Source organism: Zerene cesonia, chromosome 24, assembly GCF_012273895.1.
Source record: "Zerene cesonia ecotype Mississippi chromosome 24, Zerene_cesonia_1.1, whole genome shotgun sequence".
In the NCBI taxonomy this organism is placed as follows: Eukaryota; Metazoa; Arthropoda; class Insecta; order Lepidoptera; family Pieridae; genus Zerene; species Zerene cesonia.
In genome coordinates, this window is record NC_052125.1 from 2,903,751 (window position 1) to 2,930,682 (window position 26,932).

Below are 26,932 nucleotides of genomic sequence, written 5' to 3' on the forward strand. Positions count from 1 at the left end.
GCTCGACGGCTTACTCACTAAGATATAAGTGAAAGCGTTTTTGTTAATCGAAATATTGTTATCTGTGCGATGGTGCGATGTCTATGGTCCCTTCGGTCTGTGGTTTTCACGGATGTGTCAAATGTCAGCTGTCAGCTGTCAAATTGTGACAGCTGCTAGTTTTGGCGGTTCTTCTGTTGAATATTATGTGACATGTGTTTGCAATGAAAGATTTATTTTTATTGTGTGGATAAAAGTATATCTATTAACTATGTTGCTATTTAATTCTGGTTTTTTTTTAAACTCCGTGAAAATCCACATTCTTTTTTGAATGATCAACACGTTTGTGTGATTGAGAACGCGCCATTTTATTTGTTTTTTTTTTACTGTTAATCACTAAATAATGTTGCACTATGATTTTTTTATACGTTTAAAAATATAACCATTGCAAATATGAATAAGGGTCTGTTTCACGGATAATCAAAAATATATTATGTACTTAAAATTTAAAGTTATTTAGTCAATTATTGATTGAAATATATATCAAATAACTGTGTGAGACATGTCCCTTTCTATACTCATTGAAAATTCCGTTCCTATGTTTTATTTTTTGCCGCATTTGTTAATATTATATGGTGCCATTATTAATTATTATAGGTTCTTGTAGGTTTCATTGCTACGATTGAAATGGTACTTAATTGTTAGGTTAAACTAAATATTTAGTTAATTTTACAATAGTTAAGAACATTCGAGGTGTATTAAAACTATATGTTATGAATTAAAATATGTTTAGGCTGAAACGGCCATGTTTTGTTGTTAAGTATATGTTATATAGAAAGTGCTAGAAGATGGCAATTTTATTTGTTAACTTGAAATATGAACTGTGACATTCCATATAATTGAAATTGCATTTTTATGTAAAATGATAAAATATTTGCATTTAATAGTATAGTTTGCGTCATACTTCTATTCATACTAGCTATCCGCCCGTGGCTTTGCCCGCGGGGTTAAAGAATAAGATAGACAGATGGAGCTTTACTCACAGTTTCTGTTCCCTTCAAATTTCCGGAATAAAAACTATCCTTTATTTTACATTTTACATCCCAAACTAGGGGTCATCCATAAATTATGTCACATGGTAAAACCTTTGTGACGTCACGTAAAATATGTACTTATATTTCGACAATTAAAATTAGCGAAATCGATCTAACAATCACGACTGCTGAGAAATTTTGAAAGAATAGAAAAAATTTGATCACGCATTTATAAAGCATTTCAATGCTATAAAACTAAAAATTAAAAATCACGACTGCTGTTTTTGCTAATTTTTTAAAATACCTTCTTAAAATTGAAAAATGTGTGACGTCACATCAATGGGGCGGGTCTACTAAAAATGTGACAGGCTGTACGAGTAGGGAGGAGGGGTCAAAAAAAGTCAAATTTCTCGTGACGAAATTTATAGATGGCCCCCTATCTTTTTACCAAATTTCATCCGAATCGGTTCCGTGGTTTAGGCGGAAAGAACAGACAGACAGATACTTTCGCATCTATAAAATGTACTGTACTGTATTAGCTATGTTTTTATATAATTATATGTTTTAATGCATCTCTATTTGTAAAACTAATAATTTAACTATATCTTTATGTATTATATATAGTAGAATGACGCAAACAAAAATAATAAATGATTTATCTAAAACTCTTTGAGCAAGAATTGTGAAGACTGTTAAAACCTTAATGTGTTTTTTTCTAAATTTCCATGTTTATATCTTCTTCAATGATTCAGGTCAATAACAGTTCTAATGTGTTTAAAAAAATATTGAATTTTGATATGTTTCCATGAGAAAATCGTCAACCATAGACAAATGTATTGTTTTATGTAAAAAGGACTCAACAAACTTATTAAAAAAAAGTCATTTATTCGAAAACATTACAAAGAGATTTTTTTTAAGAAAAATCATTTATAGTGTGTTAATTATACTTGACTCACATATTTTATCATCGAACTATAACTATTTATATTATAATTTTTATGTTTTTGTACTTAATTCCTATAATCAAGTTTGTTTTTTAGCTGTAAGTAATATTAGAGTAGGTTAAGTGAATTATTTGATATTGTTTCCATTATATGTTACTTTAATAATATTTATAGATGAATTGTTTATTAATATATCATTCAAATGTTATTACAATTATATTTGCCCGCGTAACTCTGTATCCCGTAGGAATATTGGGATAAAAAGTTGCACATGTGTTATTCCAGTTGTCCAGCTATCTAAGTATCAAATTTCATTACAATCGGTTCAGTAGTTGTTGCGTGAAAGAGTAACACACATCCATACTTACAAACTTTCGCGTTTATAACATTAATAGGATAGTACTTATATTCTTTTATTTACATCAATACATTTATTATCTAAATAGTTGTTTAGAAAGGAGATCTTCGCCCGCAGTTTTGTCCCCGTAGTTAAAAAAAACCCGTGCAGATTCGGTTTGTTTCGAATTTTCGGGATAAAGTCAATTTTCTTCGAGTACTGGACCTAACTATATCTGTATCAAAATTTCATCCAAATCGATTGAGTTTAAGCGCGAAAATCGCATTTATTATTTAGAAATTTAATATGTACTCTACCGTTCTAATTCCTGCTTCTTATCATTTATTTTTTCTTAAATTTCACTACAAAATTGACATTCCGCGAGTTCGTGTCTCATAGTCATACATTATTGTTCAAAAAATCCTTATATATTTTCGAATAATCGACCATCTCCCTTCTATATAATGAAAGTGTTTTTATTTTGTTAACATTGAAGCTATTTTATTCATATTTCTGCATATAACACTGGCCATATATATATGGTACTAAAAAAAACATTAATTTAAACGTAATTTTATCTGTATTTCGTTTACTATTAAAGAACTAAGGGCTAGGTTACAATATTTCAGTAACGATTAATTATTTTTAAATAATCTTTAGACAGGCCCTAGACCATTGCATTGTGTCAACTAACTTGCCATATATTGAATGCATTTGATCATGGTACACTTATCAGAATATAGGACCTAATTATAAACAATAAAGGTAGACCAATAATCATAGAATATAGTCATAGACATATAGAGTTATCCATAAATTAATTGTTATTGCACATATTTATTGAATATCTATATTGAAAATCTGTTAACAGGCGATATTATTATAGAATTTATACATTGTTAATCATGAAAAGTAAATTTAAATATAGCATATTTAAAAGTTAAATTTAAATTGATGTCAAACGTATAACCCGTTACGATAAATGAAGGAGTCTAAGGTTTCTATATCGCTATCTCTTTTACACATAAGAGATAGATAGCATGGTGTTTCGCTCAGTCATATAGCTCAAGAGCAGTTTTAATTCCATTCACTTTTGACGCGGTTAAATAAAGTATTTGAATTGAATCCCGATAAATTATAAAAAATAATTAAATATAATAATTCAAATATGATAACTCCTATTAAAATGGAAGGAAAGAAAAGAATTTCAATTATAGATTAAAAAAAATATTCAGTACGAAAAAGAAGAATCAAAAAACTGTTATCTGTATTGTTATTACTAGATGTTAAAATATTTGCGTATTTAACGTTACATTAACGTATTCGGGTTGACAATTTTGATTTGAATGAAATTGAAATCAAATATTCATGAAGATTGAAGATGTATGATCAGTCCAATGCGGCCCGATTGCGAGATAATATATAAATAATATCTTTTATTTAAGTAGAAATGTTACCATAATATAAATTATTATAAATATATTTAAGTGTCTATTATGTATATAAATAAAAAAATGTTTACGGCCAGTTTCACAACTGCTGGATATATTCTGTTTAGCTTATCTATCAGTTAAGCTATCAGGGACTCATCAGCAAGTCGTGACACTGGTACCAATTGTTGCATTCATGGAATTTATTTCTAAATTGGATTCTTAGAATAATAGTTAAATATATGATAACAATGTTATTTAAATATTACATTAGGTGCTCAAGATGGTATATTTAGAAAAAAATATAAAATTGTAATCATCGTGAGTTAAAGAAATTTTCAGATATATTTAGTATTATCTTCGTCATTTTAGATGTTTTATATTACTCATTGTATGTTTTTATTTTCTCAGCTGTGTTGCAAAAAGCTTTCTGAAATCATGCCATCTCGCTTACGCATGCAAGATGGGCATTGATTTATCATGAGTGCGAGTGAAACGGCACTATGGATATGTATTCCGTCTCGAATTTATTTGTTTTAAAAGTCCGTGAAATACATATGGAAGGAAATTTAAGTTTTTTAACCGACCTAGAAAATGGATATACGGTTATTTAAGTATATATTTCTAATCAAGTCGTTATTTGGTTAAAAGACGACGAAACCAAGAAAAAAACTGGTAGTTTCTAAATACAAGAGTAATATAAAATATTTAAATTACATTTATTATATGACAATTATTTTATACTCAATAAAACTAAGATATCTTCTAAATCTAAATAGATAAAGACAATATTGTTGAGTGCCCATGCATTTGAATATAATATCAGAGTATAGTATAACAAAATTATTTATCGTTGCGATGCGGAAATAAAATCGGTCAAGTGCGAGTTGGACTCGCGCCACTACGGGTTCCGTACAAATATACGACAAAGCAGAATATACGGTTTACCTTTTGAGGGCGGAACCCTAAAAATATTATAATCAATTAAATTGATATGTGTGTTATCATTTATAAAACTTATTAATATTAAACAGTGAAAGCAATATTAATTTAATTTTGTATGTCCAAATACTTAAATTATACTTAATTTGAGTGGTTAAGTTATCTCTTGATAATCATATACTTATATCCAATGTTATATTGTGTGTTTAACTGTCTTAGTGGTTCTATATAATGAAAAACTCTGGGTTTTAACACATTGTGATACAAAATCAAATAAAATACTTGGAATTCAATAAATTTCATAGAATATTCTTTGAAATTTAATGATATTATGGCATATGCCATTAAAGGAATAATTTCTTGAAATATAGTTTGGTGGGGAGGTAATTTTTTTTCAATGAAATTGTATTGCGTGTTTGTTATAATTATGTTACCATTATTGAAATAGTTCCAATAATTTCTGGCCAAAATCTATAAAAATATTCTAGAATTTCCAATTTGAATTTTTCGGATTACTGCAGTTGGTGTTATTTCGAAATTCATTTGTATGATACTTAAAGTCTCTGTTTTAAATATATTCGTTAATTTTTGAAATTTGACATTGTATTAAATGGTCTCTAGAAGAAACGGTGCAGAATTATATAACAGTATCGTTTTATTATATATTGCAAATTTAATTATAAACTTATACCTACATTCGTTTTTAATTTTTGCGTTTAAATCATGAAGCAATAAATATATTTGTAACGTTTTTTTTATTTATAAATGTTGATCGTGAAAAGTATTTTATAATAACTGAACTACCTATATTATATGATTTTTTGTGCATTTTCTGTATTCATTATTTTATGTTTTGTTTTTCCGTTTATTTTAATATTAAATTATTATGTTATAGTAAAGAAGCTTATATTAAAACCTTATCTTTTTTGTCATTTTTTTGCCTACATAAAATATAAATTTTAGCGCGAGACAAAGTATTCACATATATTTTATTGGTTAAAACACATTCGCCTAATAAAGTATTCGTCTTGTAAAAATGTCACCTCTAAAACGTCGAAAGGTGAGCAATTAACAGATAATGGAAATGGCTTAAAACGATTATAGGTTAGGTTTTAACCAATGATTTAAAAGTCAGTCCTAAATAGTGCTCTAATTGTTTGAATGATAACCAATTAATACTAACTTATATCTTAGCGACACATGCTCACTTCACTCTCAAGTCTGTTTTACTTATTGTATAAATAAATGTATTTTGTTAGTTATCATAGATGATAAATATTGAAATATTCCTTGTGTGCTGTGAGTGTAACATTCCATAATAATAGTTGAATTATATTTATTGTAAAATGCAGATCAATACAGCATGTTAGTACGATGGTGTTTTATTTACTCCTATACGTATTGTGGGAGTCGAGCACGCTTCGGCACGAATTGGGCCAGTTCGCACCGGGGAAGTACCACACCCCCACAGAAAACCGGCGTGAAATAGTGGCATGCCACTGTGTTTCGTACGGTGAGTGGGGGAGCCGGAGGCCCGTTTCCTTTTCCTCACCCGTCCCAGTCCATTCCTTCTTTCCAGACGTTAATCCATTCCTTTTCCCTTATCCCAAAAAAGCGGGCAGCGCATTCGCAGAGGCCCAACCTTTGCGAATATCCATGGGCGGTGGTAAGCGCTACCACCGTCCATGGATATTTGGAGAGGCGTAAGGTCGATGGCAACCTTACGCCTCTAGAAATGCATTGCCGACTTCAAACTGGAAAGGGATGAAGAAAGCATTGACGAGAGGAATAAAGAAAAAGACTGGGAAGCGTAGGGAAAAGGACATGGGCCTCCAGCCAGTGCGCTAGTGTTAGTTGGATATAATTTGTTGTACGAAGTCCGTATCTAGGGATATATATCCTTTTCCTTACCCTTCCCAGTCCTTTCCTTTATTCTTATCGCCAATCCTTTCTTAATCCCTTCCCAAAAAGTCGGCAAACCATTTGTAGAGGCGTAAGGTCTGCAATCGACCTTATGCCTCTCCAAATGTTCATGGGCGGTGGTAGCTCTTACCGTCAGGCGTCCCAACAGCTCCATTGACGACTGTGGCATAAAAAAAATACATTTTGAATGTATACATAGTATTATATTATCTATGCCTGGGTGCAATTGCTTACATATACAGTATACAAGATGGAATTTAATAAAAGCCACCTGATGGTAAAGTTCTCATAATACTGTACATATTATAACTCAAACAAAACATTTCAATGCCTTTGAAAAGAAATAAACTGCATTCAAAGATTTGCGAAAATACATTTACACACCCGGGAATCAAACCGACAAAAAACAGTTAAAATACACCCTATACTTTTATTTCATTGGTCGTTAGGGTAAATTATAGAGATGAAATATTTTATAAGGGTAAAATATCCCAAATAAAAATTCCAAAAATTTCACTTTTTTGTTTTTAACCAAAGCACAGATAAAATAACGTTAACTGAACAAACCAAAGCAAACCTAAACTTCTTCATTAATTCCTCTGATGAATATTTTTATATTCTGATATATATTATTACTTTTCGTATAAAGAATGTGAAATAAAAAATCGAATAAATCAATAAGTTGTTTTAAACTTTATTTCTTATAAAATCTAACCATGAACTAGACATCAGTCTCACTAAATGCTAAAAACTATGTTCTATAAAACAATTCGTAGCTAACTATTTAGGAATACTAAAAAATCACAGTCTCAAATATTTTTAACATTGCAAACACTTAACAGGTCACCTAAATGAAATATACAAGTCCTTATCCAATATTACATTTGAAATACTTCATGAAAGGCCATACAGAAACAAAAATTGCATTTTATAATATTGAGCTTGGTTGATGGTTTTACTTTACATTCCTAGTCTTTATATATTGTTTTTCTCATACAATAAACTAGCAAAAATACTCGTTCATATTTTACGGAACATCAACGAAAGAAACGAAAATAAAGAACTCATAATCAATGACAGGCCAACCACAATTTTTTTTTTCACAGTGTGTTTAAAAGAAAATATATTATTCATGCTTATTAGCTGTTTTATATCAATTATCGATGAGTTGTTGTTGTAATTTTAAAGCAAAAAAAAACAGTGGACCTTATTTTACCATTAAAAGTATTACCTACATCTTTACCCTATTACATAGGCAATTTTTTTGTATCTCGGGCTAACACGCGTGAATCCGGGGTAAACAGCTATATAAAGATGAAATAACATGTGTTCCTAAATTAGGAAAGTACATAAGCATTTGCAATGTTTTACTTAGCTTATACAATATTTAAAAACAACATTAAAAAAAACTTAAAACTACAATAAAACTAAAAAAAACTTCTAATACAACTTTGGCAATATTACAACCAAAATCGACTATCTCTTAGCACCTCACTTAAAAACTTTTTTTAACTAATCATTTGTTATTGCTTTGCTTTGTTATGCCAAATAGAAAGAACCTACTCAGTTTTTTGAAGTCGGTTAATGAGTGATAGAGATAAAACACTTACTAAATAATCATAACTAATAATCTCTTGATAAACACAAAAAGCGTATCATATATTACGCTAAATAAGATCTTGAATTAGTTTTTTTTTTTATTTCACCATCGGCAATGGAGCTGGTTGGGTCGCCTGGTGGTAAGCGTTACCACCGCTCATGGACATTTGAGAGGCGTCACGTCGTTTGCGTCGTTTAATGAATTAATAGATCTCTTTACTTGAATAAACACACAGACATAACTTCATCGAGAGTCTACATATCTTTCTCTGAGATGTATTCTTATTGTTGGAGTGAGAAAAATAACTATTCAGGGAACGCAAATTTTTCATTACCGCGAAATCAAATGTCAATGCTAAAAACCTACCTATCTATCCCGCTCTAACAATACCCACTTGCAAGCGACAGAAGAGGTCAAATATATGAGAAAAAAGTATGACTGTCACCGGCTTTAAATTCTACAGTTTTCCTTATGAATAATATGAGAAAAACATAAACAAAAATAAAATAAAAGACATACATTTCCAATGGTGAAACCGCTAACGACGTTTACCATATCGCGATTCGACTGCAAATCCAAATTACATAATATTATAAATTATTCGATATAGAATAACTTCAAAAAGCAATATTATTGAAAGCTAAAGCTTTAAGTATAACAAAAACAAAGAATTCAAAAGTAATCTTAAAGTTTATTATAAAGTACTGGTTGTAAATCAGATAATCAGTTAAAAAAAAACAGAATTTTAATAGTATAAAAATGAATTTAAAGAGAAGAGAAGAGCTATTTCTATTTGTGACGATTTCTTATTTAATTTGAATTTTTTTTTTCATTAAGTTTTCTCCTTTCCAATTATTGAGTAACTGGTTGATACGAACAACATTATTCTGCCATATCACCCTTATCGATTAATCGTATAACAGAACATTTACCACCCATTCCGTAGGTATACATAAAACAAAAAAAAAAAGAATCACGTCAATGGATTAAAAAAACCACGGAGGTATCGTGTAACAAAGTCAAACAAAATCATTGAAAACATCCCTCGTTTTTACGACGTCGGTTGAAAATCGAAAAATTGGTCAGGCCCTTTTCAAGGACTTATGTGACAAATGCTGTGACACGAGAACTTATGTACACAGATAACAGAAAATTATGACGTGTTATGAATTCTGAGCGTGAGAGTCGAACAAGCTTCGGCAGGAATTGGGCCAGCTCCCTTCGAGGAAGGTACCACATCCTTATAGAAATCGAAGCATGCGAATGCTCCTGTGTCGTTTGGGTAGTCGTGGAAACGGAGACCTCTATCCTTTCCTTATCCTTCCCAGTCCTTTCCTTCATTCCCCTCATCAGTTCCTTCTTTATCTCATACTATGTTTTCTGAAATATTCCGTCGATACAATCTTCATCTTACCATGTAAGTGCATTTACGGTTATCTACACTAATATTATAAAGAGGAAAACTTTGTTTGTTTATTTGGTTGTAATGAATAGGCTCAAAAACTACTGGACCGATTTTAAAAATTCCTTCACCATTCGAAAGCTACATTATCCACGAGTAACATAGACTATATTTTATTTTAGAAAAAATAGGGTTCCGTAACATATCTTTATCAATATTCTATGGCGTTGTGAAGTTCGCCGGGACAGCTAGTATCATAATAAATGACGTTTGGGATATCATATCATAACGATAATATCAGGGAAAATAGTTTAAAAATTGTAATAACTATCACTATGCACTATAATCTATCTAGCTAGCTATAATCTATAACTATCCTAAAAACAGTGAAACAGAAAAGCAATGGTGAGAACCTCGGACTTCAAAATCGATAAGTTGGAGGTCGAGACCGGGCGAGCAGGAAATAAATTGATTTTTTAATTTATCTGCACATGTGAATAACATCACCACTGATTAAAACGGTGAAGGAAAACATCGTGAGGACACCGGCAAGTCCAAGAATCATAAGTTCGACGACATGGGACATCTGCCAACCCGCAATTGGCCACCGTGATGGATTATGGCCTGAACCCTCATAGGAGGCCTGTGTCCCAACAGTGGGATGATAATGATCCTAAAAACTAAGAATTCGAATTGAGAACCTCCGCCAATTTTACGAAGTATATTAAGAGAACGCATGGCCTTCCAATTACTTATATCTATAATTTACATCATCAACAAAATCATCATCATCGCTCTCAGATTCATGCTTATAGTGCATTTCCTTGGCAATTTTGACCAAAGAATCATCAAGAACCTCTTCATCAGACGACGCTTCTAGCCCATCAACGTCATAAACGATCCATTTCTTAATTTCAGGGTCCTTTGTTAGCGTCATCCAGTTTTTATGTAAAACTTTTGCCAGTTTCACCAAAATATACTGTCCCTTGTTGGAATGCGAACATTTGTTCTTTTCAACGACCGCGTATAAATCAAAATTAAAACTGTAGTTGGTATCGTGAATGAACCCTTTAAATTTTAATGATCTATCTTCGATTACAAGTTCGTATCTCTCAATACCTATTAACTGTATCTTAATGCTTACTGATGTTTTATTCTGTCGCCAAATCAGTTTTGGCTTTCGAGTTTGATCGATGATTGTCAAATTATTTTCGTTTAATGATGAATTGCCAGGTGTGTCCGTCATGGTATCATCAGAGTCTAAATCGTTTGCCCTCGCTGGAGTCCGTTCGTTAGAACTTTCTACTAGGTCAGTTTTTAAGTTATTAGGGGAAATAGTAGGTAACTCAGGACTCGTATTTGCCATAGCCTGTATTTGCGGCACAAAAGTAGCCAATAAATCTTTAGGATTAAAGACTTCCCATTTGTCTGATGAATCTGATTCACAATCAGAGTCAACTAAAGGGACGGAGCGCTTTGGCAAAGGAAGGAACACCTTTGATAGAGAAACTTTTTGGAAGTCCTCACTTTTTACACTACTACCTGTACTTTTAGATAATTCTGTCCATTCTTCTTTATCATTTACTTCGGATTCTCCTGGTTGCGCAGCTATAACACTATCTAAGTACGTTATTTCTTCCTCAACTTTCTGAGCAAGATTGAGGTCTACCATTAATTGGTTGACGATAACATCATCCTCAGTATTTGTATCAATTAAGGCAATAGCGTATTTATTTGCACCCGTTATTTCAGCGGGTTCTTTGAGGAAATATTTAGCGTACAAATGTTTTGTTCCCTCCTCGGAATAATTGGATAGCCAATTGATGCAGAAATCGGTCCAAGTATTGCCGGGAGATTTGATGCCTATTAGACGGCATTCAATGGATTGGAAGGGCAATTGACTAATGAGTTTATTTGTTATAGGATAAACGTCTTTCAAAGCCACTATTTCCCAATCTCCTTGATCCACAAAGAAACACTTTACTGTGTCTTTTTCGATACCATCAACTCTAGCTCTCTCGTAAGTATCATCTTCCGGAAATTTGGTGATAACAATATCACCTACTTGTATATTGTCGAACGGTTCAAGTTCGCCTTCGATATGTTTTTTAATGTCCATTAATAAAAGTTTCATGCACGGTTCGAATTTAGCCAATCGTACAAAGAATTGATCTGGACTTATTATAGAAGAAACATACACCCCTGTAACTTCGTCTTTATCTAAATGAGCCCAATCGACGACAACTTTTTTCGTAGATTTCTTTAATTCAACAACAACTTCCTTCTCCACGATCATTGTATAATCATTCTCGAGGCATAACTCCTTCAGCTTAGTAATATGATCGGGATTGTCTTCCGCATGCTTTTCTAGTAATTCGCGTTTTAAGTTGTGCTTAACAACAATTTCATCGAGAGACGATAATTCTTGACATGCTTCTAATGTGTCAACAAATATACAGTTTCCAATCACACCCACTATATTACTTCTTACATAAATATCCTCTTCAGCATTGACTAAATTTTTGACATGATCTTTTGCTAAATTCGAGAATGTCACATCCCTGTCTTTAGGTTGCACATTAGCTAAACGCACTTGTACTACATATGTTTTGATTTCTTTGAATTCTTTTGGTAAATGATACAGATATATATCCCTAGACCGTTCATATCTTTCTTCGTCTAATAAATTAATCAGTACATAATTCGGATTCCCTCTTTGGTACGTACTTAAAATTTTAACAACTTGACATCTAGCAAACAAATTGTACTTGACCGATACAGCGCAAATATCACCAACTTTGGGTATTCCGTGAAGTTTCCTATTCGACGCTTTTCCATAATACATGCCTAATTTTAACGAAAGCGTATTGTATGTTTTGGGGAACTTAATTTCTTCACTTTTCTCGATATGGGTTAAAAGTCTGACAGAATATGACGTAGCTGTGTGATAATGAAGAATTTTGAAAGTGACTGTACCACGTTTTGGGATCCAATCAGTCGGTTCATCGTACTCTTTCAAAATTTTATGTCGATTCAGACAATCGTAGAAATCGGGACAGTAGCCTAACGATAGAAGCGCTCCACAAATTGGAACAAGCTTCTTGGCTTTGGATATATCTCGTTTCGCTAAAATCTTGTTGCTCAACTCATCCAAGCAAAGTGGAACGTTATCTGTGCATCGTTTGATGAAATTTAAAATCTTCGGAAGTTTTTCTGTATCGACATCCTCGAGAAGTATTTTTATCTTTACAGATTTTCGTTCGGCAGAAAATATCGATGGGTAATTATCATTTAATACGGAAAAACGTTTCCGGAACAGGGAAAATGAATTCGGTAACGAATAATGCACAAGATAATTCGCGTCTGTTATGTTCAAATGCGATAAACTATCATCAGTGCAAATAAGAATCGGTCCGAGTATCGGAACTTCATAGTCTCTCCAAGCGGCGCCTAAATTGTACATTTCACTGACAGTCAAATCATTATGACCGACGAAAATGTATCGACCGAGGTATTTCATTTCCTTTTCTAGAATCGCAACATCGTCGTTATGCCGACACACTATAACAAGCTTTTTGGAACTATCCGTGTCATTCAAAAACTCGATAACTGAATTAACTTTTTTATCTCTACCCACAAAACTAACGGACATACTCGCTTTTGAATAAAGAACGCATTCGGTGAACGAACCGATGCTGATCACCGAGTCGGGAGCTCTTCTCGCTAACGACTCCATGAAATCGCACCAAACCCTCGAAGCAACAACGTACTGAACTTTCAACTCTTTATTGGCCCGCGTTTTTTCGACTTCCCTAATTTTGTAGTGGAAGAATTTGACCTCCTGCTTATAAGCCTGATCCAGACGTTCACAATCGTCAAGCACAAAAGCCCTAAGACGTCGTAAGTCCACACCAAAGTCCCTGTCCTGCAGAATTCTAACTAGAGCAGGCGGAGTACAAATTAGCAAATCGCAACGATTCAGGAGTGATGTCGTAATAAACAATTCATCAACGCCAGCGTAGCAAGCCAGCACTTTTTCGTGTAGACCGAGAAGCATTTTAGCAATTCTCTCAACTACAGTCACGGATTCTGCTGTAGCACAAACAACTATACATATGGGACCGGAACTATCCATTTCTGGAGTACCATCACTGACCAAACGGCATACGCAAGGCAAATAACCCATAGTCTTTCCACTATCCTTAGGGCTAATCATGAAAATGCTGTGGCCCCTTAAAATTGTTTGCCAGGAAATAGATTGCAAATCCATCGGCAGTTTCACGGACATATTCTTTAGGACAATGTGTATGTGTTGATTGAACGGTATATCTCGCATAGCATAAACTGGTTTTATAACTTTATTAAATTTTGAATGAACCATTACAACGGGTGTGACTAATTTTTCAACAAAATTACACATGTATGAACCTATGTTTTCCACTCCGTTATCGAAATCTAAATTGTTTGTATCATCTTCTACTTCCTTAACCAGTTTCTTTTTATCATTTTTCGGATATGCAATGTTTATTTTTTCTATAATGTCATTGACTTCATCATCGGATAATGTACCTTTGCTGGCGGTGTCGTCATTTGATGCAGGTTTGCTTGATAGCTTCTTATAAATTTGCAGCTTTCTTTGTAATGCTGATGTGGGTGCTTGTTTCTTTTCTATATTCTTTTCTTCTTTCTCTTCTTTATTTGAAACTAAGTCTGGAATAGTAGAATACAAATATATAATATAACAATTTATTATGTAATTTGTGAACTACTACTAAATAGCCTTGTTAATATTTATTTAATGAATTGTATAAATGTGTACTAAAATGCCCTGGATTTATTTATAACAAAAGTTTTTTTTTTTCACCATTTAATATTTTTTACTTATTTAGTGAGCAGGTATATCAAAGAAATATGTATTATTTACCTTGATTAAGTTTGTCTTTATGCATCATCTTGTTTGTTAAATTTTTTCTACTTGACGAAATTTCTTCAATAGATTTCTTTGTGTCTTCTAAATTAGTTGCTAGTCTTCCATTTTCAGCTGAAGTTGCATTTGTATTTTGATCAGCTAAAGCCATATTTCCCGTATCATTTTTGCTTGTTGTTTTACGCGAGAGTTTTTTCAGTAAATGGAACTTTTTTTGCAATGCTGTCATTGGCACTTGGTTGTCAATTTCTTTGGAAACATCTGTAAAGTTAAAATTACAAATCACAGTAATTCCATATGAGTAATATATCTCATTTTTATTATTTATTTAGAGAAACAATTAAACTATCAGAAAAGCTACATACTAACTAAATATCACTTAATACCTTGCTTTATCTTTTGTTTTTCTAGTACAACATCCACTTCATCTTTCTTAAAATTATTCTTATCGCTACAGAACGAAACATCTGAACCAGAACTCTTAGAACTCGAAAGTCTATCAAAATAATTCTTAATAACATTATAAGGAGGCTTGTCATGGGAGTCATTAATTTTTAATCTGCGACAAGCTCTACCCATAGACTCTTCTTCATTGTCTACATCCTCTATGGATTTTGTTTTATTCTTCATGAGACTGAGAAGTTTTTGGTACTTATTATTGCTTAGTGCAGACAAGCCATCCTCAACTTCAAAAAAGTCATCATGATATGACGAGAAACTTGTTTTTCGACATGGTATATCCTGTCCCTTTTTGAAATAGTGTGAGTCTATGAATGAATAAATATTCCCAATTTGAGTTTGGTTTAGTTTTAATTGTGTTTTTCCAGCCATAAGTTGCTTGTGGAATTCACAATCATTTAGTTCGGCAAAACCTGTTGTTATTAACCATTCGGATAACTTTTTCAATTCACCATCATGAGTTTTGATGACTACTTCTCCATATTTATGAATGTTATCCTTAAAAATAGAGCTCCTGCAAGAAAGAGTTTTAATAATACAGATTTTTCATTATTCAAAGTAAAAATGTATAAATATAAATGAAGTTTAAATTCTTATTTACAATGTATTGGATGAGATTATTCTACACCATGAAAAAGCTTAATTTTTAGTTTTATAGCATTGAAATGCTTTATAAATGAGAAATTTTGAAAGAATAGAAAAAAATTGATCATGATCAGGATCACGGGTGGCCGAGAGGCTAGGCGTTGCTACGGTTAGGCAAGAAACGCAGGTTCGTATCCTGCCTCGTGATCAAATTTTTTCTATTCTTTCAAAATTTCTCATGAAAACGCTTCCTATATCACTTTTGTGTATAACAGGATGTATGTTATTGTCACACACGAGAATGAGAAATAAAAAAAAACACTTAAAAATATTTTCAGGGCAGACATTCTTCCAAGCTTTATGATCGATGTAACAAAAGGTACTTGTGTAGAAGATGATAAATTTGTTTTATGTAAATGTAATTTATTAAAAACTTGAATTTATTACAATAAATCCATACCTTCTATCGATGTATGTTGGGCTAAACCACGTCTCTCTAGCGCTCAGAAAAAACTCCTGCATCAAATTGGCAGTCGCCGGCGCCCATTCACGGCACGATATATCGACCAGCTCATTTCTTTCTAAATCAATGGTAATTTCATGTGCCAAGAGGCCATATATACCAATTTGCTCCAGTGCTTTCTTATCATCTACTGTATCCACAACCTCGACCCATATAAAGTAGGGATTAAGGTAGTGTATAATGTCAATTTGGTAAATATCTGATGGCATTGCTGTAATTTGTTTTCAACATAAAATATAGTAATAAAGGACATCCGAGGGATATTAGCCAAACGGTTCAGGTATAAAACTTAATTCCAACTCCGATTATAAATTATGTAGTGTGTGCAACTTTAAATAAAGCGGTTGCCGGCTAGTTCAGACTTCACAGCAGTGTTAGCAACCTGAAGTGGGCCGACTATCGTACCCCGGGGCGTAAAATTATCGTACATGGAACAAAATTATCGTACTTTTTAGAATAATGTCTATTACAGATAAATAAATCATATAAATTGTAATATTTATATGCATGCAAGTACTCTATAGTTTATCTTTTTTAAACCACCGCTGTCAAATCAACAGAACACTGAAATCCAAATGTTTTACACGTGGCACAGACCCTGAACTGATTCCCTTTCCACTTTAAGTTCAATAAATGCGCCAAAAGTAAAATTCACTCAGACAAAATTTCACTGTTCTCATGCAAGTTGGATACATAATCGAAATATCGAACTTATATTCTTTTGTTCGCATTGGTAGATGCTATACTAACCAATAAGAAAGCGTGTACAGCAGGCGCTGGATAAAGTTACAGTATCGGCAGTGGTGAAACTGAGCATAGGGAATCGTAAGAACCAATAGGAATAGAGAACTTGTATTTCCCGGTATTTTCCCAAGACTTAATTGGACGAAATAAAATCATGCTACTTCGATTTAGACTATCAGCGCATGAGTGAAATAATATAAATTCTCAAATTATGCATCATGATAGAAATTATCGTACAATCTGCGTACGATAATAGTATGCTATCGTACATCGTACGTAGGCACAAAATTATCGTATGTGTACGATAATTATCGTACGGTTCCGAACACTGCTTCACAGCCAGTTATTTGATTGTCAATAAAACTTTGACATTGACACGAACATTAGTTTTTTTTATGTTTAACCGACTTCCAAGAACGAAAAGTAGAAGGTTTGTCTGTATGAATATATTTTTTGGCTATGTTACATCCTTAGGGTATACATAAGCCTCAGAGTTATTAAGGAAAAGCAAACTAAGTCGCAGCATAGGTAGTTAAATCTTAGAAGTAAATTTGAACTTATATAACCGCTACCCACTCATCTATTTGAAGTCGCTGCCTACCAAATCGAAGTAGATAACAATAACTTACTACCTCCTTACTATACACTATAGCAAGTCGTAACTTACTTCATACGTATCTGCTCCTTTACTATGTATATTGTAAAAAGGAAAATCCTCCGCCCTCACCCGATTCGTCCGTCTGTATATATGTCTGCGCAGCATATATGCTAATCTACGATCTGTCTGTCGTTTTTTTATTCTATTTTATGAATAGAAGGGAACAATGAAATAAGAATGTAGGTAGTTAAAAGTTAGATAAATGATGAGGGCTCAAAAGCCCACGTCCAAAACTTCTGTATATAGATTAATTAAAGCCTTTTCAGTACTTGACGCTGACATTGACATATTGTCAATGAATTCGTGGCGTAGAAGTTTTATTTCCATGGTTTGTTGATGTAAAGTGTCGACTAATATCCGTGCATAGTTTTCATAAAATTTACAATAAGGTAAGATTATAGAAACTGCGGAATCATACTGTATAACAACAATCTTCATAAAAAGCTGAAATTCGTATCAATATATAAATTTTTCGGCTCATATATCAATAATCAATATTGCATCGCCTAAACCGACTCCAATTAGAAAAAAACAACATGATATAAAATTTATTTATAAGATGTATGATTATGTTATTTTATCTAATGTGTTGAAATATAATTTGAAACAAACTGTACACTTTAAATTCTATTAAGACAATTCTTATCAAATAAGTATGTACTTAGAGAACATACTTTTTTTTTATCAAATCTCTTGTAATTTGTTGTAGTTCAATATTATTTGGTAGTTGAATAACATTTTCAAATAACTGCTTCAGAGTTATCCTTTATGGCATGATACAATAGCGTAAGTAACCACCAATTATTCTTATGGCATTTCCTGTGGTCAATGATCATTTTATTTGCTGCTTACTTTGATTAATTTTAGGACCTTAAAGTTTATTTAAAAGAGTAGTAATAAACTCAATGCAACTTACAATAATAATACCTAATGTTTTTGATAAAAAAACACATGGATTATCATTTTTTTTATTTTTATACGGACACAATTGAATTGAGCATATCATGGCAAGATCAAATTATTTGTTTGTATATCATAGCAGATTTCACCACAGTCACAATATCTTTGTTCCAATAAATTTGCCATATACTGATAAGCAATAAGTTTGTAATAAGACAATTTAACAAATAAAGTTATCTATGTATACAGATATATATATTTAGGCATGAAGTGCAGTTTTGTTGTAAGTTATACATATGTAAAATAATGTATGAATTATCTGTTGCAGCATTAACAATGGGTATATCAGTGAGTCGATATTCTGATATATCTAACAATGAGGTGGTCACCAGGTTTTGTTCTACAGAAGCTATTTGTCCAAATGATCCATTTTGGAATCAACTTTTGGCATTCAATATACAGTTGCCGACTAATGCGTAAGTATTATAGAAGCTTATGAAGTCAAATATCTTATTTGTCCTTAAAATCTTGTGTTCTTACTAGTTGAACTGAAAACTTCTTTATTACTTTATTTCATATGTATTCTCCTATGACCAAATTTAAATTTACAAATATTTTCACTCTAGTCTAAGTATGTAAATGAAGTAGATGATAAAAAAAGGTGTGTGTGTGATTCACACATGATAGAAGTGAAACTTCAGTCGACAAAAGAATGAGATGAATATATATAAAATAGTATGTATATTTCTGTCTCATTCTTTGCCAGCTTCATTCTACACATTTTTGTATTTGTGTCTCTTACCTGTCGTTTTTCCATTGCATCAGGTTTGAAATCACAACGATTCTAAAGAAGTTTCACTTCAATAATGATTAATACTACCAAAAAATATTCCCAAAAAAAACTTCTAAAGATTAAATTTAAATTGTAGTTTTAGAGGATTGAAATGGGATTTTTTTTCAGAAGTGGGTACAAATCCCACCTCTGGGTCAAAATGGTTTCTATTCTTAAAAAAATTTCATCCAAAGATTACTTAAAACACTTACAACCGATTCTGAATATTAAAAATAAGCTCTATATACGAACTACCAACGACTTGAAAGCATAAATTCTCACATAATGATGTAATACTTCAGAGACGAACAGCTGATATTCGATTCAAGCACAGAGGCGTTGCTACAGAAGTTCCTGCAGAACAATCCACAGACAGGCAACTTGGGTTCCTTAGTGCAAGTGTTCATCACGAGAGCTACTGAGTTACTCGCCGCACCAAATACTGATAAGTAAGTAGTACGTCTAGAAATTAAATCCTTTTCATGGATTCTTCATTATATTAATTTCTACACTTTATAAATAAAAAGAAATATATCAAGACTTGTGAGGACTACAAATAGATGGAGGTTGTTAACAAAAAATAATCAAAAAAAGATTTTTATAAAATCTATTAATATGTTACCATATTATATTTTTTTCAAAAATCAACCCAAATGAACTGAAATCATCATCGAAAAATTCGAATATTACGATGTTTTTTTTTTGTAACTTTTACCGCGTATTTTGACCAGTTATATACTGCTTATTTAAATATCAACTATAGTACCTTGCAATAAGAACTTAAAATGCATGTGTATGCAATTAATTATAAATTATTCCCTATCTCCTTACAGTGTTATGTTAGCGTGGCAAAGTTACAACGCAATATTCTTCATCAGAGCGGTAACTAAATATCTAGTGGAGATGGTTCCGGAATATGAATTGTGTAAACATTTGGACGTACAGGCAAAGGTTGTAACGGTAAGTTTAACTTTTAGCTTTCGTTTTTTTTGTATGTTATAACATACTAGCTGCGTCTCGCGGTTTCACCCGCGTACGTCCGTATCCCGTAAGAATATCGGGATAAAAAGTTGCCTATATGTTATTCAGTGGCGTAGCTAGAGGGACAAGGGCCCTGGTGCATAGGGAAAAGAATCAGGCTCTCCTCCCCTCTTTCCGCCTTCCTACCCTGTTTCAAAACTGAGGTTAGAGCTGTGGTGCTGAGGTGCCCCTGAGCTCCGGGGCCCTGGTGCACTGCACCACCTGGCCCTATGATAGCTACGCCACTGATGTTATTCCAGTTGTCCATCTATCTACGTACCAAATTTCATTGCAATCGGTTCAGTAATTTTTGCGTGAAAGAGTAACAAACACACACATCCTTACGAACTTTCGCATTTATAATATTAGTAGGATTAGTAGGATTGTAGTATTATCACAGCAAATCATACAGTAATAGAACCCTTTGATCTCATACTGAAAGCTGAAAACGTCTATATATTTAAGTGGTCATCAAAACTCAATAATATCCAATTATATAGTAACTAGCGGTCCGCCTCGGCTTCGCTCGTGGTACATATATTATAGCCTATAGCCTATAGCCTTCGACAATTTATGGGCTATCTCATCATCATCAGCCCATATATGTTCCCACTGCTGGGACACAGGCCTCCTATGAGGGTTCAGGCCATAATCCACCACACTGGCCAATTGCGGGTTGGCAGATGTCACATGTCGTCGAACTTTTTTGATTCTTGGACATGCCGGTTTCCTCACTATGTTCTCCTTCACCGTTTTAAGCAGCGGTGATGTGATCTACAAGCACAGATAAATTGAAAAATCAATTTAATTCCTGCGCGCTCGGCTGGTCTCGAACCCCGATTTATCGATTTTGAAGTCCGAGTTATTATCCACTACGCCACCACTGCTTATGGGTATCTAACACTGAAATAATTTTTCTAATCGGACCGGCACTTCTTGAGATTAGCGCGTTCAAACAAACAAACTCTTCAGCTTTATAATATTAGTATACATAAACTATTCATATATATAGTAATAATAATAAAATTATATTGTAAAGTTCAGACTAATGTATGTAAACTAGTTATTCAATCCAGACTATAATCTATCTCTGGACCATTTCATACAGATATTATAAGATGTTTTCGCTTGAAAGAGTAAGAAACATCCATACCAAACAAACATACATACGTATTGGTTTAGGTAATATATATGTATATATGTATATTTTTTTTCATAGGCTCCACAACAGGATCCAAACCTAGAACCTGGTACATTGGAGCCCACCAAAATAGTTACTGGTGAGAGCCGAGTCGAAATGCTGATAGACGCGCTGATTAGTCTTATCATCGACGTACCGATTACGTGAGTATAAAAATTGGATGAATCGTGATATTTTTCAAACCAACTTCAAAAAGAGGAGGAGTCAATTTGACTGTATTCTTTGTGGATTCATTCTCGATATCAATTTCGATGAATCTTTCTCCATTTGAAAGCTGACGCCTGCGTGATGAAGATACAGACAGACAGACAGACATACTTTCTTAAACTCAAACATTTATTTGTTTAATTAGACTTCATAGTAGAACTTTTGAACCGTCATTATATCAGTTTTACCAGTTCGGAAAGCAATTTCTACAGAGAAGAGCCGGCAAGAAACTCTGTAGTTGATTTGTTTTAATGCTTTATGCTTGTTAAATTTAATGCTTCTAAATTGAAAATAATGTAACCAGATAATAAACTATTATGGGATATTGTTTTTTCAGCGACAACACATACCACCTGCATCTAGAATGTATCAACACACTGCTGGTACTTATGTCTGTCTATATGTTTGCTGGTGTGCATGGAACCACTAGAATGGTGGAAACCTCTCTCATATATAGGTAAGAATAGAAAGAACTTATATTTTATTAACACGCTTTTAGTACCTTCAACTATGCCTTTGTATGTATGTCTCTCTTTTAGGCCCATATCCTTTTCCTTACCCTTCCCAGTCCCTTCCTTAATACCAATCGCCAATCCTTTCTTAATCCCGTCCCAAAAAGTCAGCAATCCATTTGTAGAGGCGTAAGGTCTGCAATGGACCTTATCCCTTTCCAAATGTCCATGGGTGGTGGTAGCGCTTACCATCAGGCGACCCACCAGCTCCATTGCTGACTGTAACATAAAAAAAAAGTCTTGATTTGGACCTATTTTATATGAACAGATTTTATTCAGACTTTGAACTCTTAGCAAGGATCAGTGATAGGGTTTTTATTATTTTAAATGTCATAGCGGGCAACTTAGCAACTTAACTTTGCTTGTGTATACTTTCTATAAGAGCAAGTGAGGCAATTTATTTAATTCTATTATTAAAGCGTGTTATTTATAAATTTTTTATTTGATAGCTGATGCCACCTGTGTGTTCTCATTACAATTTGATCTAGTTCTAGCAATTTAAGGGCGGTTGGGTTATAAGAATAACTAATAAATAATAAAAAGATGAATCGCTGATTATTTAATTATTGTCCACAGAACGCTATTCCAAGGGAGATATAGTATGCACGCACCATTGCTGGTGAAAACTTTGTTAAATAATCTATCAAATATGGCGGCCGCGCCGCCGCAGTTCGGTTCCCAAGGGCCTGGCAGTATGCTGATAAATATCGCTTGTGAGTACTATCCTGATAACCTACATATACTAAAATCTTAGTAACCCTACACTACTACATTACTACATAGTTCAAATAAGAGTCGGATAACTACAATTTACTAATCTTACTACCCATTACTAATCCTAATAAACTAATATTGTTATTATCCTACTAGTTCTATGATTACTATTTTTTTTTTTATTTCCTAGCTGTTCGCCCCGGTATCGCCCATGATATATATTTTACAATGTGTGTCGCTCAGTGAAGGTGCAGCTTTCTAACGGTTAAAGAATTTTTAAAATCGGTGCAGCAGTAAGATTTTAATAGATTTTATCCACAAAGCGATAAAATAGGGGAAGAAACATATATCTTGAAAATTTATTTTGATCACACGGGCGAAGCAGCTAGTAACACTTAAAAAAAATCAACGTCATAAATCTATTTATACTTTCCCCCCCCCAGCATCTCTATGGAGCATGCTGTCCCTCAGCACGGCGACCCCGCCGACCATATACAGCGCGCCGCCGGTTCACCGCCGCGAGCTGGCCGAGCGGCTCGCGCGGGAGCACCCGCTGGCCAACCAGTCGTGCCTGCTGCTGCTGGCGCTGGCCAACCACTCGATAGACGATGATAATCTGTATAGGTGCGCGTTGCTCAAGTGTGAGGACGCAGCCGGTGAGTAAGGGTGACTGAATGGACGCGAAAACACAAAAAAATAACAAAAAAAAAAACCTAGTATTTTCTTGTGTTTGATTTTACGCGAGTATTATACATTTAGAAATTAAAAACTTTTTAACGGATTTTAAACGCGATTTATTCATTTTATTATTAAGTCTCCCCGTGACCACGCTCGCTGTAAAGTGATCGAAACGTCAGGTTAATAATATAATGAATAAATCGCGTTTAAATTTTTTTAATTTCTAAAAAAAAACCTACAAAACAGAAAGAAACACTATAGACGATGATAATATATATAGATGCGCGTTGCTCAAGTGTGAGGACGCAGCCGGTGAGTGAATGTGGTTGAACGGATGTGAAAAATGTAGTACATGTTCAAAAACACAAAAAAAAAACAAAAAAACGCAAAAAAACAGCAAAAAAAAAAACAAAAAAAAATCGTGGTAAATAACTAGTACATTATTACTAGTTATTTAACAGACTACAAAAGACTAGTTACAAAATACTATGACTAACTAAAATTGACTGTCATTTTAGATAACTAGACCCATATCATTAACGTACTAATATAGTAGTTCAATATAATGTCAAGAGAACAAGCTAACCAGTCGAGTGAATGTTGCTAAAGGAACGCGTAGATTATCGTGTATATATAGAAAAAGACATAAATGTGCAGTAAAAAATTATGCCAAATCACTATGTTTTACTAATAAATATGACTTAAAAAAAAGTGAAGTCCCGTGTCCCCTAGTGGGGTATGGGACAGATGATATACATCTGTTTCACTGATCGGTTTTCTTTATGGACAAGTAGGTGATCAGCCTTCTGTGTCCTGCCAGACCGAGACATTTTTTTTTTGTGCGTCTCCACCAGGATTCGAACCCAGGACCCCTCGGTTCTACGCCCACGCGTTAAGCACTGTACCAAGGAGGTGGTCGAAATATGACTTAACGGATAGAAAAAATATCCTACTATTATTATAAATGCGAAAGGTTGTGATGGATGGATGTTGTGGATTGTGTAACATACACATACACATACATCCATCCTCACAAACTTTGTTGCAATTTCACGCGAACTACTGAACCGATTGCAATGAATCGTGTGTCCTGTTACTCGATAGATGTAAATAATGTGTGGATGTGCGTTATTAATTGAAGACGCTTCTGGTAAGCGTCAAACATAGGGTCAATAAACTAATTGAACATTAAAAATGATGGTACATGACTAAAAGTGATATAAAATATGGTACATGACTAAGAATATGTGAAACATTATTTAAAGTTTTTCACGTGATACGAACCATCGTCTTTTTGCCAAGCCGTTGCAAAAAGATTTCATTTTCTAATTAATTAAATGAATGTCTAAGTTAAAGCGTATTTCTAGAAACATCATCGACCACACCGCACAAGGATGCCAGCCTCCCGGGACAGATCACGCCGCCACGGATAGATATGGCAGCTGTAAGTTTTTTTATTGTCACATTTTTTCCGACGCTAAAAGAAGGGAAAATTTAAGTCCCATGCCGCCCAGTGGGGTATGGGGCACATGATATACGTTTGTTTCACTGATTGATTTTCTTTATGGACGAATAGGTGATCAGCCTTTTGTGTCCTATCAGACCAGGATATTTTTTTTTGTGCATCCCCACCGGGAATTGAACCCAGGAACCCTCGGTTCTACGCTCACATGTTGACCACTGTACCTAGAAGGCGGTCAATTAAAGGTGGGGATTATCAATTCGAAGGCATTTTTCTGTGTCATCTCGTCACTTTTACCTGGTTGAACAGATTTTTAATTTAATTTCAAAGCTGGTGCTTCCCATGTGGTCCCATTTAAATTTGATCTAGTTCTGACAATTTGAAGGCGATTTTTGTTAAATATAATTTGATGGAAAGTTAACGGAAGTGTCTTATCGTACTGCTTTTGAGGGGTAAGATAGGCAAAGGATTGGCGACGGAAAAAAAAGAATGGGCTGAGAAGGGTGGGAAAAGGTAACGGGCCTCCGGCTCCCTCACTCGCCGTACGAAACACAGTAGCATGCCGCTATTTCACACTGGTTTTCTGTGGGGTTGTGGTACTTGTGGAAGCGTGCTTCACTCCCACATTTGAACTCTACTCTTTCTCTCTCTCTTTCTCCCTCTCTCTCTCTCGCTCTCTTTCTCTTTCTTTTCCTCTCTCTCTTTCTCTTTCTTTTTCTCTCTTCTCATTCTCTTCTCTCACTTGTTTCTCAAACGAATTTGCACCTTGTTCGCAGCTGCACAAGGCGCTATGTGCGACAGCCGGCTGCGAGCATTCTACGCTGCTGCTGTACCTGATGCTGCACTCGTGCAAAGCGTACAAACGTCACGTCGCCAACGTACCGCATATTGAGAATTTGGTGAGTTTGATACAGCACTGTATATTTCGCCCCGGCTTCGTCCGTGGTACATATATTGCCTAAAGGCTTCCTCAATAAATGGGCTATCTAAAACTGAAAGAATTTTTCAAAACAGACCAGTAGTTCCTAAGATTAACACGATCAAACAAACAAACAAACAAAATCTTAAGCTTTATGATATTAGTGTAGATTTGATTTCATCTGAAATATCTAAGACCTAGGGTATAGGTGTTAATGTTTTATTCGAATACTGATACTGATATGATGATTTTTTTTTTCTTTTTTTTTCTTTTTATGTATGTCACTAGCATCTGTAAAATAAATGTGTTATCTTCAACAGATAGTGCCAATACTGCAGGTGCTGTACAACGCGCCGGATAGCAACTCCCACCACATATACATGTCCCTCATTGTTCTGCTCATATTGACCGAGGACGAACATCTCATCAGGAGTGTACATCAAATTGTTAGTGTTTTTTTTTGCCTTTACTTAAAATATAATATACTTTATATATATATATTTTACTTTTATATATATATTGCTTACTAAAACTCGAGAGCGGCTGAACGGATTTATCTTCTCTTAGGCAAGAAAAAACGAATAATCCTGGGAAATACAAATATCACTCAATGTTGTCTAAGCAATTTATGTTTTAGGACTTTTATTTATCGATTGAGGCAGTACGAAGTAATAAAATAAGAACACAGTAATAGTGGTTAAAAGGGCCTTCCCCGTCAGCAAAGCAGTAACCATTTTAAGAATAAAATGTATTACTGCACTGATTTTATGAGACCTCGCGACTGTTGAAGCGTAATGATTCAGTAATAAATATTGAAGAGAGAATATATTATGTAAATAAATATGACAAAAATGTGTATATTTATAGTATACATAGATAAATAAGTAAGCTATTATTTGACAAATAACCTATTGTTTTTACTCATATACGGTCCACCCCGGCTTCGCCCGTGGTACTTATATAGCCTATATATACTAGCTGCGCCCCGCGGTTTCACCCG

General features: G+C 33.7%; 2 protein-coding genes across 2 annotated transcripts in view; one reads left to right on the plus strand and one right to left on the minus strand.

Moving 5' to 3' along the window:
- Positions 1–10,257: 10,257 nt before the first annotated feature.
- On the minus strand, positions 10,258–16,449 carry LOC119836474 (putative ATP-dependent RNA helicase TDRD12). Its single transcript, XM_038361806.1, has 4 exons — positions 16,023–16,449; positions 14,905–15,491; positions 14,516–14,779; positions 10,258–14,301 (listed from the first exon to the last, which is right to left on the minus strand). The coding sequence occupies exons 1-4, from the start codon at positions 16,292–16,294 to the stop codon at positions 10,340–10,342; spliced, it is 5,085 nt and encodes a 1,694-aa protein (XP_038217734.1). The 5' UTR covers positions 16,295–16,449; the 3' UTR covers positions 10,258–10,339.
- Positions 16,450–17,762: 1,313 nt separating this feature from the next.
- LOC119836539 (dymeclin) overlaps positions 17,763–26,932 on the plus strand; it is a 14,605-nt gene continuing 5,435 nt past the window's right edge. The window contains exons 1-11 of the mRNA XM_038361914.1: positions 17,763–17,876; positions 18,716–18,863; positions 19,522–19,668; positions 20,053–20,179; positions 21,459–21,583; positions 21,985–22,104; positions 22,736–22,872; positions 23,317–23,529; positions 24,919–24,995; positions 25,790–25,912; positions 26,253–26,378. Coding sequence (XP_038217842.1) covers positions 18,724–18,863; positions 19,522–19,668; positions 20,053–20,179; positions 21,459–21,583; positions 21,985–22,104; positions 22,736–22,872; positions 23,317–23,529; positions 24,919–24,995; positions 25,790–25,912; positions 26,253–26,378 — 1,335 coding nt within the window. The 5' untranslated portion in view covers positions 17,763–17,876; positions 18,716–18,723. The remainder of the gene's footprint in view (positions 17,877–18,715; positions 18,864–19,521; positions 19,669–20,052; positions 20,180–21,458; positions 21,584–21,984; positions 22,105–22,735; positions 22,873–23,316; positions 23,530–24,918; positions 24,996–25,789; positions 25,913–26,252; positions 26,379–26,932) is intronic.

Coding starts and splice junctions, on each gene's coding strand:
- LOC119836474 (XM_038361806.1), bottom strand. CDS start 16,294: ATGCCATCAGATATTTACCAAATTGACATTATACACTACCTTAATCCC. Junction 15,492..16,022: donor CCAACATACATCGATAGAAG/GTATGGATTTAT, acceptor TCTTTCTTGCAG/GAGCTCTATTTTTAAGGATA. Junction 14,302..14,515: donor TAAAGACAAACTTAATCAAG/GTAAATAATACA, acceptor CTACTATTCCAG/ACTTAGTTTCAAATAAAGAA.